Raw genomic sequence first — 13,869 nt, 5'->3', positions numbered from 1 at the left:
TGAATATATTATGCAGTTTATCATGGCCTTTCGCACCTTAAGTGTGTGGATCGACTTCCAGATGGCTGTTAATAATTTATACTTTAAAGTCTCAGTATTGTTGCCTGTGCTTCAAAGAAACTGGTGGTACTGAAGAGAAAATAATACAATACCAAAATGTAATTATTATATTCCACTCATTGTTAACATGTCGTTTTGAACGAGTGGGACCATGAAAAAAATGAACAAGGAAGTGACTCTTTAAGCATGCTGAGATTAAATTCTTTGTTAATTTCACGTGCAAAATGTCACAATTGAATGCGTGGTATTCATTAAACCAGAACAAAGGAAAAATATCAGTCATCAGCGCCTGAGCAAGACACTTAACCCTGAGTGTCTCCAGGGGGACTGTCCCTATAACAAATGCTTGTACATCAGTCTGGATAAATGTAAACTGTTGACCCAGTCTAACATGTACAATTTAGGCTTGTGAGAATTTACTAGCCTCATGAATAGCCGCAGGTGTTTTGGCCGGTTTTGACCCAGCAGTGACAGTGAAAGGCGTAAAGATTTTCACGTACTGTCAAAGCAAGTCACCCAAGCCTGGTTCTGGAGGAGCGACTGCCAAAACGTCTTCAATCGAACCCCACCTTCATTATGCCCAGGTGTTTCTTAACGGCATATTAATGAGCGTGGCAGGATGTGGGTTGGGCCAAAAACGGACCGTCAGACGTTCCTGCTGGACCAGGGTTTGCGAACACTCTGTTAAAGGTTATAAACTGTGTTAATTGTACATGTTACACTGGAGCTGCATTCTGTATTTGCCCAGAGCGCCTTACAGTCGGTAGATTTGTACGTGTTCAGACACTCGCCCCTCTCGACTGACTCCTGCCATCAGACTTTGACCTGATCCCACCCCTTTCCTGAGCAGTAATTGGACTCATCATCTCAGTGTGGTCATTTCAAGGAAAAGGAGACACACCTGAGTTTTTGTTCTCAACGACCATTTTATAGACATTTGGAAATAGTTTCATTATGTAATGAAACTTTTTTTCCCTTGACGTATTTGGTACAACTCCTATATACTAATTTACAGGAAACATTAAATACATGAAAAAAAAAAAACCCTCAAACCTTTAAAGCCAGGGTGATAAAATCAATAAAACGCACCAAAAAAAAGGTAGCAGCGGCCAGGCGGGGGCGCTGCGGACGCCTTCCACGCGTCTGGGGGGCGGAGCTTCCGCGCCAGGTGCGTCTCTCGCGGCAGGTGTCGGCGTGACGTCACCAGCTCGCCTAGTAACCGGAGTCGAGCGCAGCGAAAAGATTCGCACTCGCCGCGGCCGCCGCCGCCGCCACCGCCGATATATCGACCAGTTCACCGGCCAGCGCGCCGCTGCTGAACCGCGCTGGAAATGGGCAAAAAGTCCGAGGATGCGTCCGAATACGGTGAGTCAACTTCAGTGTTTTTTTTTTTTTTTTTTTTTTACATTTGTTTTCCAGTGGAACAAAGAGTGATTCGTTAAGCATTTGAAATGAATCCGCAGCAACATTTATTTCTTATGTAGCCCGAAATCATATACAGTATGACACCCCACACTTGACCCTTCTGCACACAAGGAGAAACTCCACTGTTAAAAAAAAAAAAAAAAGACTCTAGGAGAGGGAAAGGAAGGAAGGAAGGAGCGAGTCGGAGAGGGAGCCCCTTCCAGGGAAGACCGAGCCTGCAGGGTGGGTGAAGTCCCTTAGGCGGGGGAAGCCAGGCTCGGATTATCTTCTATTAATTTTTTGTTTTTATATTTTGCATTCATCTTTGACAACGGGAGGGACGTCAATCAAGAAACTGCCTCTTGTGTAAATATCGTTACGGAATATTTGTACAGTGTATGAATTATCACTAGTGAAATTATTATTTATTAAGTATTATGTCTATTTATTCATGCTGCATTGTCCACATTTGTTAAACTGAAACACAATAAAGCTTGAGGTGTGTTCCCATTTCTCAATAATGCCAGGTGATAATACCTCATGCTATGGAATTCTATATATTTATTAATTAATGAAGTTTTCATTTTAATTGTATGGCTTTGGCAGTGTTCCTCCTGGCGATTTGCATGTGTGTAAACTCAGTATATTGGGGAAATATCAGAGGCTCTTTGGATGTTTTGTATCTTACTTATTTAAGTTCTCCTGCAACTGGAAGCTCTGTCCGCCCATGGGCTGACAAACAGGTTCCTCTGTGGAGGTTTTGGGCCTGATGCTTCATTTCCTCCTGGAGATTTGTGTGTTTGTGGTACATATGCGGCCTCCATGGTTTCTCTGTGTTGGCTTATCGGTTGTAACAGGTCATGCAAGAAAAGTATCAGTCATCCTTGTGGTGGTGAAGATGAGGTCATGCAGGTGCCTGATCTTCTGGTTGATGAAGTCAGGCACATCTTGTTCCCATACTGCTTCAAAATTCCGCACAAAAAACACGTATTAATATACCTGGCAATAATCATAATATCTACCTGTTCTTCTGTTCATCCTGTTCTTATGTTTGGTCTGGTCGGGCAAGGCTGTTTTAATAAGAATATTTATGAAACACTTCGTCAGCTCCATTGTTTCATAGATTTGGTATAAAATCCTGCTCTCAAACCTTGAATTAGAATATAATAGATAAAAAGGATTAGGGCTGTATCTTGATATTTCGCTTGGTAAACCCTAATGGTCCGCTTTCATATATTGTGATTCCAGTCACCATTTTTAGTGTCATGTCCATCAAGAATGTTGCAATGCATTTTTTCTTTTTCTCAACATCTTTATCTACCCATCGCTACATAGTGCAACATCATGTTCATGTCCCATTAGTAAAAGTTAGCCACGTTCAGATCTAGGAAAAAAAAAAAAAAAAAGAGAATAATATACAATAACTGAGAATACTGACAGGACCATTCTTTTTTTGTGTGTGTGTGTTCTGTGACTTTTTTTTTTTTTTTTTTGTACATCAGCCTGTTACTTTTGTGTGTTTTCCAGTAGTAAAACTGACTTAAACTTTAACCCAAAATTAAAGAGAGACAAGACTGACCGGCCATCAGTTCCTCAGCTCTGGTGACTCTGCAGTTGTTTTCAGTCGTTTCTCTGCGTTCTCACTTCCCCAGGACGTCTGTTGTAGTTGTACTCTGTAACCATAAGTGATGTGTAATGTGAGTGGAAAGCAGGTCCTGGACTCTACAATTTCAACAACTTTAAATTTAATCTAGAAAATGCTTTCATCAATTTCAGCTAGGAGAAAACTCAGCAGAAAACTAATTAAAACAAGGTCCTTTTAAGAAAGACATAAATGTGTTTCAGATTTCTTTAGTTGATCTAGGGAGGAATGCACAACCAGTGAAAAGTTTGGATTCACCTACTCATTTATGGATGTGGTTATGTAATAAACAAACAAAAAAATAATTTTGAGGAGTTGCGTCTCTCCAAATGAGGGAACATTTGCTGTGATTGCAGCATTTCATGCTCCTGTTTAATTTCCCCACCAACTGAGGTTGGACGACGGGGACAGTTTCCAACAGTCCTGAAGGTTTATACTGAACTTTCTTATCGTTCACTCATGTTAATGAGCATCTCATCAAGCAGCTTTTGGTGACGACAGTGAAGGTAAAATAGGCGAATCTGAAACAACAACAACAACAACATTTATTTCTTATATAGCCCAAAATCACATACAGTATGTCTCAATGGGCTTTGACAGGCCCTACAGTTGACACCCTCCACACTTGACCCTTCTGCACACAAGGAAAAACTCCACACAAAAAACTCTAGGAGAGAGAAAAAAAGAAAGGAAGAAACGTTGGGAAGGAGTGATACAGAGAGGGACCCCCTTCCAGGGTAGAGTGAGCCTGCAAGTGGTGTCAGTGCAGGGTTGGATATGATATAATAATAAGTCCTACAGTTGTAGGGTTGGAGAAGTCCAGGATGTAGTCAGTGTCATGGTCTAGATTACGTGTCCGTAATGATGTTACTGGTCCATTTGAAGATCCCTGAAGCTGTAGTTGTAACGGTGGTGGTGGCTGTGGTGACCCTCTGGTTTGTTTCATGTTTTGTCCTTGTAAAGCAGTTGTCAGGAACCAGGATTTATTTGCTGGTCTGATCACTGGGGTCTGCCAGTAGTCTGGGCGCTTGATTCCGTGTCTCGGAGAAAAACAAACAGAAGCAGCGGCAGACGGTTGGACTGTACGACCGATACTGAAATATGTGGTATATTGGTGCTACAGTGGCCCGGTACCCTAACTAGGACAGCCTAACTGGTGAATTTAACTTTGTCTGTGTCTAACAGGGGGACTCTGTGATAAACTGGACTTTATAATTGACACTGCGTCAAAATCAAGTGAAATGAGGGTCTAGGACTTTAGCAAAAAGCCAGAGAAAACAGATAGGTTTTGAGATTGGATTTAAACACTGAGACTGTGTCTGAACAACTAATTCATCAAACATGCTTCACTTTCTCCTGATACAACGAATACTAAATATGTTTCCTGCATTGTACTCTTCAAAATGGCTCCATCTTAGTCTCCATAACTACCACAGAGTAGGTGCGTCCAATTTTTTTTTCATCTGAAAATGTTTGATCACCAATAAATCCCAGAGGCATTGTTCCCCACGTTTGTGTGGGTCAAAATGTCCGCATTGACATGATTTAAGCATTAAAACGTGTCATCAAATGTCTGACGTAGTGCTACATTTACGTAATTAATACCGACTTTAAAATCTGAAAATTTGGGCTTCATTATTCATTCTCTGAACTTCCTGGCAACTGGACTTGGTTCATGACGTTGTAAAAGAGTGCTTGTGAAATGCAAAGGTATTTTTCTTTTTTCCATTTCTCTGCTGTACCAGGAAGTGAGATTTTTATTAGATTAAAACCAGAAAAATCAGGATACACGCTAAAGTATCATACAGCAAGTGGTCACTAAGAATAACTAAATACATGGATAAACAGTGAAATGTGGCTGAATAAATTAAAAAAAAAATTTTTCTCCCCTTTCCTTTACAATACCCCACATGATATGTAAAGAAAAGCAGGACCATTACATTGCTGAAAACGTAATGGATAGGAGGTGGATTTTGATGCTATTCCCATTTATTTATTTATTTTATACTAGCCGTTCAGGATTTTTTTTCCTGTAATGTTGTATAATCTGTTGCTGATTAACTGTTGTGAACCAACACAAGTCCATTGTGGCTTCTAAGCAACAGATCATGGAGCTGACGAACTGGGGCGTTAATTTGTTGTCATCAAGTTACTCTTTAACCTGCTTCCTTTTCCCAAATCCTGGGCTGGACAGTCTTCCTGGAATCTATGAAAATGTCTACAAAAGTCCACCTGTCCCACGGATTCGATTAAGATGTTAAAGCTGATATGAACAGAAATGTTCTCATGACTCGTCTTTTTCTTTCTTTATTATTATTTTTTTGTATTTACATTTTGTTAATGGTTTTATTCCAGTCAAACAGGTTCATGGTTCAAACTGTCAGAGGTGTCAAATATCACTGAAACAGTATATTTGAATAAACATGAGTCTCTGTACGTGCATGATGTGGCAATAAATCATGACATCACAAGGGCCTTTTTTTTTTTTTTTTTTTTTTTTTTAATGATTCATCAAATATGTTCTTATCCCAAATGCCTATTTACCAAGGAACACGTGTTCATACAAAAAGCACATTTTTATCCATTTCATGAAAAATAATCACGTTGTACAGCCACACCTTTGAAAATTTTTCCTCTTCTCAGGAGAACCTTCCAATTTTGACCCAACCTTCAATGGACCCATTAAGAACAGGCGAGTACACATCGCATTACAGTTAATCCATATGTGTGCACAGGGACAAATAATGGAGAACAATACACACTGCTGGTACACTTTAAAAACGCGCACACGCACAAGCGTTTGTTCCTGGTTTAGCAGTGTATGTGTGGACCTGAAGGTACCACCCATTGGCAAACGAAACTCGAGCGTTTTGTTGGCCTGTTTTTAACCCGACATTGTGTGTCCTTTTCAGGAGCTGCACAGACATTATCTGCTGTATTCTCTTCATGCTGGTCCTCGTCGGCTACATGATCGTGGGAATTCTAGGTAACGCCGCGTCCCCCTTCGGGTAATCCTGGATGCCTTCCTGTCCGCAGATGTAGGAAACGCCCTCTTATCTCCAGTTTTATGGCTGGTTTTTAACGGGCCGAGGGCCATACTGTTAATGTCCTTCAGGACTACGTCAGGTGCCTCTGACATCTCTGAAGCTGTCGAACACGCGGTGAATGAGCTGTTGTGGTTTTATAATCTGGGGCATATTTTAGGTAAATATTGCTGTCCTGGTGGGACTCCCGTGCACACTTTCGTCTGAGTACGTACCTTATCTAAAGTCAACAAAGGAAATTGGGTTCTTGCTATCGTCTGAGTGTCATTACATTAGGTTAGTAGCCTAATGCCGAGAGGGTGAGGCTGCGGCAGAGATTAGACCCCCCCCTTACGCATGCCTTCATCCAAAAAAGATGAAATATTTAACCTATGACCTCTTCACCTTGTGCGAATAGGTTTTTCCCCCCGGCGCTCAGTCTCCACCGCTGCTGTCATGCCATTCAAATAACATTCAAATACCATTCTCGCATAGACAGAGGGCTTGGGTTTCCTCTCCTTTTTTTTTTTTTTTTTTTTTTCCCTCTCTCACATTCACCTGTTATGTTCCGAGTTTGCATGGTTTGTTGACTTATTTGTTATGGGCGGTAGTAGCCTAGTGGGTAACACACTCGCCTATGTACCAGAAGACCCAGGTTCAAATCCCACTTACTACCATTGTGTCCCTGAGCAAGACCCTTAACCGTGAGTGTCTCGAGGGGGGGAATGTCCCTGTAACTAATGATTGTAAGTCGCTCTGGATAAGGGCGTCTGATAAATGCTGTAAATGTAAAAAAAAAAAAAATGACTTATGTCTTGTAATAGACAATTATTTTTTCTTTGCTTCTGTTTGATTTGTGGTGTTTCCTTGCATTTGATTGCAAGTATTACCGCTCTAATGTAACGTTTCTATCCCCGTCAGCATGGCTATACGGAGACCCGCGACAGGTTCTCTACCCCCGGAACTCTACTGGAATGTTCTGTGGAATCGGACCAAACAGGTACGAGAGGTCACGCTGTCCTGTCCTCACATGGGACTCAGGGTTTTATTGTTTAGGATACAGAATTTAAACCGTGTCATGGTGAATCAGGTGCTCCTCTGCTCTGGAGTTTTTTTTGGTTATTTACAGACACCTATGATCTCTGTGTTCATGTTAATAAATGACATAAGACCCAATTCAAACCTGTCTTTAGTTCGAAGATGTAGACATGTATATAAATGTGGGTGATCATAATTAGTCATGTAAGACACTCGCCTCAAAGTCCCAGGTTCAAACCCCACTTACTACCATTGTGTCCCTGAGCAAGACACTTAACCCTGAGTGTCTCCAGGGGGGGACTGTCCCTGTAACTACTGATTGTAATCTGCTCTGGATAAGGGTGTCTTGTGCACAGATGAAAATGTAAAATATTGTCTCCTCCTCTGTACCACAGCGACAAGCCCAACGTTTTCTACTTTGACATCCTGAAGTGCGCAACGGCTACAAACATCATGGCCGCTGCCCTCAATGGACTGCAGTGCCCCACAGTTCAGGTTCTAAACGATTTATGCAAATTCTCACGCACAGCCTCATTTGTGCTAAGCGTCTGGTCCACATGCGCTTTGCTCTGATAAGCAAATGTTTCTATTTGTCTTCGTTGTCTTGCTTTTGCGTCATGTTGGGCCAAGAATTATGCCAGGAATTACCCTACCAGCCCTTTTCGGGAATAGTTTCCCTGAGCCATGAAACTGCTAACACAGTCGTAAATTCTGCCACATATGCAGCTTGGTTACTGTATAACTGCGCGCAAAAAGCAACAGGTAACATTCATTCACCCAGGCACACACAGACACACTAGCTAATGGACAAACAGACGTTTTCAGGCCCATTGGCCTAATTGAAATAAAATCCTCAATCCGCACCACACTCCTCAGCCCTTCTCCACAGACTCGTCCATAACAGAACCTTCCGTCCCCTGCAGCTCTGTGTGAATCAGTGTCCCAGTGATTTCTGGGTCCTGCCCGTCACGGCCTACCTTCCAGGCGCCCTTCCGCAGAACTTTTTCAAGCAGGAGTACTGCGTCCCCTCGCTTAACCTGTCCACCACTGCCCTGGTAAGAGGGTCAAATGTGTAAACAAGTAATAATTATTCTAAATATTCTAAATAATAAGTGTTTTTCGCTATGAAGAATAAACGTGTTTGGCTCCATGTGTTTCAGACGGTATCGCAGATTAAGGACAAAGAGCTGTGCTCATACTTTTATATGCCCACAGCCCCAGGTTGGTTTGACGCATTTATTTTTCTGAACCGCAGGTCATGTTCGTTTTATAGAGCTGTTTAGAAGATTGCCTTGGGAGTGTGTGTTTTTTTTTTTTTTTTTTTTTTTTTTTTTTTTTTTAACGGATGTCTGTCAATATCTAGAACCACCCGAATTCGGGATAATGTGGTGAACAGTAAAGTTTGTTCTCTGCACGGCTCTTAATATCTTTTATTCATTTATTTGTTCTCTAGTGTTAGGACGTTGCTTGCCAAACTTCAATAACCTGAACAACGCTCCGTCAAACTTCACCATCGGAGGGATGAATGCCAATCAAACCATCAGTGCGATTAAAAATTCCACCGGGTAAGGCTGAGTCGTGGAATCATGCGTAGATACCCACACAGAGAGAGCTGGTTATGCCGTGATAAAACACTCGTTTCTTGTTTTCTCATTGACAGACAAAATTCCCTGTGAGTCGCCAGAGCGTCTGGGTGGTTCATAGTTCCTACGGTGCCTTTAGAACACCTTAGAACCGTAGAACGTTCATGCCGTAGATGTAGAATTGTACGAAGTGCTCTGTGCCTCGCCAAAAGTGGATTTTTTGCTGCTGATCGGTTGGCTTGCATCGAGTTCGGCGCAGCCTGATGTGGGAAAAAACCCCCAGATTTGGTCAGCCAGTAGCGACTCGGTTTGGCGCAGCGTACTCGTACCTGTACAGTAGGATGGGAGGCTGTTAGTCATGTTGGCACTGTAAACACTGTGGTGTTTGTTGTTAGCGTTAGCGCTGCCACGTCATTATTTCCCGCCTCTTGCTTCCTCTCTCTTTGCATTTCTATAAGTTCTGAGCAGGTGCACTTTTCCATGTTTTACAACTTGAGGGCTCACTTTACTAGTTGCTTTTTAGAAACGTCTCAGCTTGGAACGTTTGGCTGCCACAGAGTGTTGACTTCTGAACGTTTGAACTGCATGCATGTACTGCAAAGTAATAACGTTGATTGCGTAATCCAGTTTGTTCTGCGGTAGAAACCAGTAGTCACTGTGCTGATCTTTCGAAGTGAAGACCGTCCGTCACTTCCTGTTTTCCATCATGCTAGTTTTTGTGCAAGTGGCTAGCCGCTTAATAATCTAAACCTCTTTTTCTTTTCTTCCCCCCCCCCACCAGAGATGTGCTGTCTGGCTTCAATATCAAGGACATCGGCGTTCGGATCTTTGAGGACTTTGCATCTTCCTGGCAGTGGATCCTCTTGTGAGTCCGGGTGCTCAGTTGTGGCCCTCTGGTGGCTGAGAAACCTAAAAAAAAAACCTTAAACTCTTCTCTAATGACACATGTGATATTTTAGGAACTATTTAAAAACGTTTTATATCTGCTTTTATCTCTTCTTTCAGGGGCCTGGTTATAGCCATGCTGGTCAGCTTGCTGTTTCTCCTGCTTCTACGCTTCATAGCTGCAATTCTGGTCTGGGTTCTCATTTTTGGGGTTCTGGCTGTCGGGGGGTTTGGTAGGTGTTAAAAGATTTTTTTTTTTTAATACACTGCCCCAAAAATAAAGGGAACACAAAAATAAGACATACCAGATCTTAAAGACTTTTGTTCTTTACATAATTAAATGTGCTGACAACAAAATGCAGGCTGACCCAACTTTGATGTAATGTCCTTAAAACCAGTCAAAATGAGGCTTAGTAGTGTGTGTGGCCTCCACGTGCCTGTATGACCTCCCTTCTACACCTGGACATGCTTCTGAAGAGGTGGTAGATGGTCTCCTGAGGGATCTCCTCCCAGACCTAGACTAAAGCATCCACTAACTCCTGGACAGTCTGTGGTCCAATGTGGAGTAATGTGGATGGAGCGAGACATGGTGTCCCAGATGGGAAACGGGCGGGTCAGTCGATAGCATCAATGCCTTCGTCTTGCAGGAACTGCTGATACACTCCAGCTTCATGAGGTCTAGCATTGTCTTGCATTAGGAGGAACCCAGGACCAACCGCTCCAGCATATGGTCTCACTGAGATCTCATCTCAGTACCTAATGGCAGTCAGGCTACCTCTGGCAAGTACATGGAGGGCTGTGCCCCCCAAAGAAATGCCACCCCACACCATCAGTGACCGACTGCCAAACCGGTCATGCTGGAGGATACTGCAGGCAGCAGAACGTTCTCCACGGCGTCGGACTGTAAGCACAACCCACCGGGGGTTGACCGTTTGGGTCATTTTGCAGGACTGGCAGCACACGGCCTGTTTTAGGTGTTCCCTTTATGTTTTTGAGGAGTGTATATACTTTTTATTTTAGTGTTTATATTTCTATAGATTTTAAAAATGTACTGAACAAGCTGCTTCCTGTGTTCTTCACAGGTATTTGGTATTGCTGGAATGAATACAACACTCTGAAGGGCTCCACGGTCACCTTCCAGGACGTGGGCTTCACCACAAACTTCAACGCCTACCTGCAAATTAAAGATACCTGGCTGGCCTTCAGTGAGTTGTAACATTTTAAACCAATGCTGCCTCTCTTCATGCCCCAGGGAAACCCTTAATGTCATTTTTACATCTCAGTGATCATTCTCTGCATCGTTGAGGGAATTCTTCTGCTGACCCTCATCTTCCTCAGGACCCGCATCCTCATCGCTATTGCCATCATCAGGGAATCGAGCAAGTATGAGGCCGGACATCAGCCGTTTTTTTTTATTTTTTTTCCCTCATTCTAATTTGCTGTGAATCAGCATGTGAAATGACCCGCGTTCTGTTGGATCTTTCAGGGCCGTGAGCTACATGATGTCCACGCTGTTTTTTCCGCTGGTCACCTTCGTGCTGCTGCTGGTGTGCGTGTCGTACTGGGGCATCACGGCGTTGTATCCTTGTGCTTTTTTGCATTTCTTGTGGCCACCTGTGTGTGTGTTTTCCATCTTGACTCACCTCTGCAGATATCTGGCCACCTCAGGAGCTCCAGTGTTCAAAGTGGTGGCTCTGAATGCAAGTCAGGGGGACTGCAGCGGCATCACTGGCAACCAGACCTGCGACCCAGTGGTAACACACGCAATTTAACTCTAATCTGAGACAGAACTACGCTCTTAAAGGGACTGTCTTTTTTTGTTTAAAATGCTTTATTCTTCCTTTCTCCACAGACCTTTAACTCGAGTAGTTATCCAACGTGCCCTTCAGCCCGCTGCATGTTCATCAACTACAACGCCGAGGGCCTCTACCAGAGGAACCTCTTCAACCTGCAGATCTACAACGTTGTGGCCTTCCTGTGGTGCATTAACTTTGTCATTGCGCTGGGCCAGTGCACGCTGGCCGGCGCCTTCGCATCATACTACTGGGCCTTCAGCAAGCCTGGGGATATCCCCACCTTTCCCCTGAGTCAGTCCTTCATTCGCACGCTGAGGTATGCAGAAGCTGCTCCTCTAGTGTTTTTCAGCCTGGTGGCCACCAGAGGGCGACCTAATTGTAGAAATACTTTCATTTATTAAACATATCAATCTGATACTAACTCGCTCTCCGAATGTACAGGTATCACGTGGGCTCGCTGGCGTTTGGGGCGCTGATCCTCACACTGGTCCAGATTGTCCGGATCATCCTGGAGTACCTGGACCATAAATTCAGAGGTTTGGCCTCCTTTATGATTCCCAACTAGTTCTTCATGAACATAGACACTGTGTTTGTGGTCTAAATGACGTTTCGTTGGCTTGTGTTGGTGAGCAGCAGCCCAGAACCCCTGTGCCAGGTTTGTGATGTGCTGCCTGAAATGCTGCTTCTGGTGTTTGGAGAAGTTCATCAAGTTCATCAACAGGAATGCGTACATTATGGTCAGTCATCGCTACCGTACACTGTTTTTTTTTTTTTATAATTTTATATGTATGTAGATCTATAAAAATCGAGATATCTGCATTAATATCTTCATATCTTCCAACTTGCCATCATAGAGGTAGGCACCTCACCCCCTTTACATTTTTTCCCAATTTCTCTCACAATCTTCACAGATTGCCATATATGGTAAAAACTTCTGTGTCTCGGCCAAGAACGCTTTCATGCTGCTAATGAGGAATATTGTGAGGTATGAGTTTTTTTTTTTTTTTTTTTTGCTTTTCAGGTTCTGGCCTTGTTTTGTTTAACCTTTTGGTAACTAATTTGATCAGGGTGGTGGTGCTGGACAAAGTCACGGACCTGCTGCTGTTCTTCGGGAAGCTGCTTGTGGTCGGCGGGGTGGGTAAGTGTTTGAAAGCTGAGGCTTCCTACCGCCCCCTAACGCTTCTCTGAACACAACTATTCATCAGTTAATCCTAACTTGTCGGCCTTCAGGGGTTCTGGCCTTCTACTTCTTCTCCGGAAAGATCCCGGTGCCAAGTGGCTCTTTCCAGGCGAGCAAACTCAACTACTACTGGATGCCCATCATAGTACGTGATTTCATCTTGGACCATCTTCAAAGTGACCAGATAAGATCAGACGTCCATCACTTACTTTGTTTACTTCTGTGACGTCACAGACGGTGATTGTGGGATCGTACCTCATCGCTCAGGGATTCTTCAGCGTCTACAGCATGTGTGTGGATACACTCTTCCTGTGCTTCTGTAAGTGCTGTCTTACTTACACAGAACATACACCTTAATCTGCGAGTAACGTCGACGTCACCTAATTTGCTCTCTCGTATCCTTCCCACAGTGGAAGACCTTGAGCGTCATGATGGATCCGTGGAGAAGCCATACTTCATGTCTAAAAACCTGATGAAGATCCTGCATAAGAAGAACAAGAAGCCCAAAGGCCAGAAAGACTGAGCAATGCATCCTTCGCATCTCTTTTGGGAATTGGCAGCAATCATTTGATGTGTAGCTGGTGTAGGTAACGATGCGTTATGGGGTTTAATTCCGACTGGAGTCCTGACTGTATATGTAGGGTGGAACATTCCTGTATGTTCCCTGATGACTGCAGTCTTTTTTTTTTTTAACTAACCATGTTGGGCAAAGGCACTTCATCACATTGATGTAATGTGTGAATTTGTTTTTCTTTTTGCACACATCACTTTTAGGAGAGCTGACCGTAGAATTTGCACACAACCATTTTTCTTTTTTATATTCAGCCAAGCTGGAAAACATCTTTCTTTGGATCTGGTTTGTATGACCTTGTGTGTTTTTGAATTTATGGTTGAAGGATTTCTATGTTCTAAATCCAGCAAAGCTATTTTAATATAAAAGAAATGCCATAGTCTGTACATTTTGTATATTTAAATACCATTGCAATTTTACAGGAAACAGCAATATTTATGAAACTGACTAGTGGATCACATAATAATGATTGTTTGTATACATGTTAAATAAAATATTTAATGCTTTTCATTGTAGCATTTCCCCCTTTTTTTTTTTTTTTTTGCAACGGTCACCCCATTTAATTCTATTTGTAATAGGCAAAATTAAGTGTTTTACATAATGGTTTGAACAAACATCAGACAAATAATGTATATTAAACATTTATTTAGCAATTTTTTTTTTTTTTTTTTTTAATAACCATCAACC

The 13,869-nt window shown here is 42.7% G+C and overlaps 1 protein-coding gene across 2 annotated transcripts; it reads left to right on the top strand.

Annotated features, from left to right (window-relative positions):
- The first annotated feature begins 1,290 nt into the window (after positions 1-1,290).
- slc44a4 (solute carrier family 44 member 4) lies at positions 1,291-13,697 on the top strand. 2 transcript variants are annotated; one of them, XM_028964460.1, is made up of 23 exons: positions 1,291-1,425; positions 5,750-5,798; positions 6,019-6,092; positions 7,051-7,129; positions 7,563-7,662; positions 8,091-8,222; positions 8,328-8,388; positions 8,621-8,732; positions 8,828-8,839; positions 9,532-9,615; positions 9,756-9,868; positions 10,718-10,840; positions 10,919-11,018; positions 11,122-11,214; positions 11,287-11,389; positions 11,488-11,747; positions 11,873-11,967; positions 12,065-12,168; positions 12,343-12,416; positions 12,499-12,569; positions 12,662-12,756; positions 12,846-12,930; positions 13,022-13,697. In XM_028964460.1, exons 1-23 carry the CDS (start codon positions 1,392-1,394, stop codon positions 13,132-13,134), a joined length of 2,166 nt encoding a protein of 721 aa, XP_028820293.1. In that variant the 5' UTR covers positions 1,291-1,391; the 3' UTR covers positions 13,135-13,697. The 2 variants fall into 2 exon arrangements, with proteins under 2 accessions (XP_028820293.1, XP_028820294.1); XM_028964461.1 differs by lacking the exon at positions 8,828-8,839.
- The last annotated feature ends 172 nt before the right edge of the window (positions 13,698-13,869 follow it).

Source organism: Denticeps clupeoides, chromosome 20 (assembly GCF_900700375.1).
Source record: "Denticeps clupeoides chromosome 20, fDenClu1.1, whole genome shotgun sequence".
NCBI classification, from domain to species: domain Eukaryota; kingdom Metazoa; phylum Chordata; class Actinopteri; order Clupeiformes; family Denticipitidae; genus Denticeps; species Denticeps clupeoides.
The sequence above is the reverse complement of the archived record's forward strand: the minus strand, read 5'-3'. Positions and strand labels throughout refer to the sequence as shown.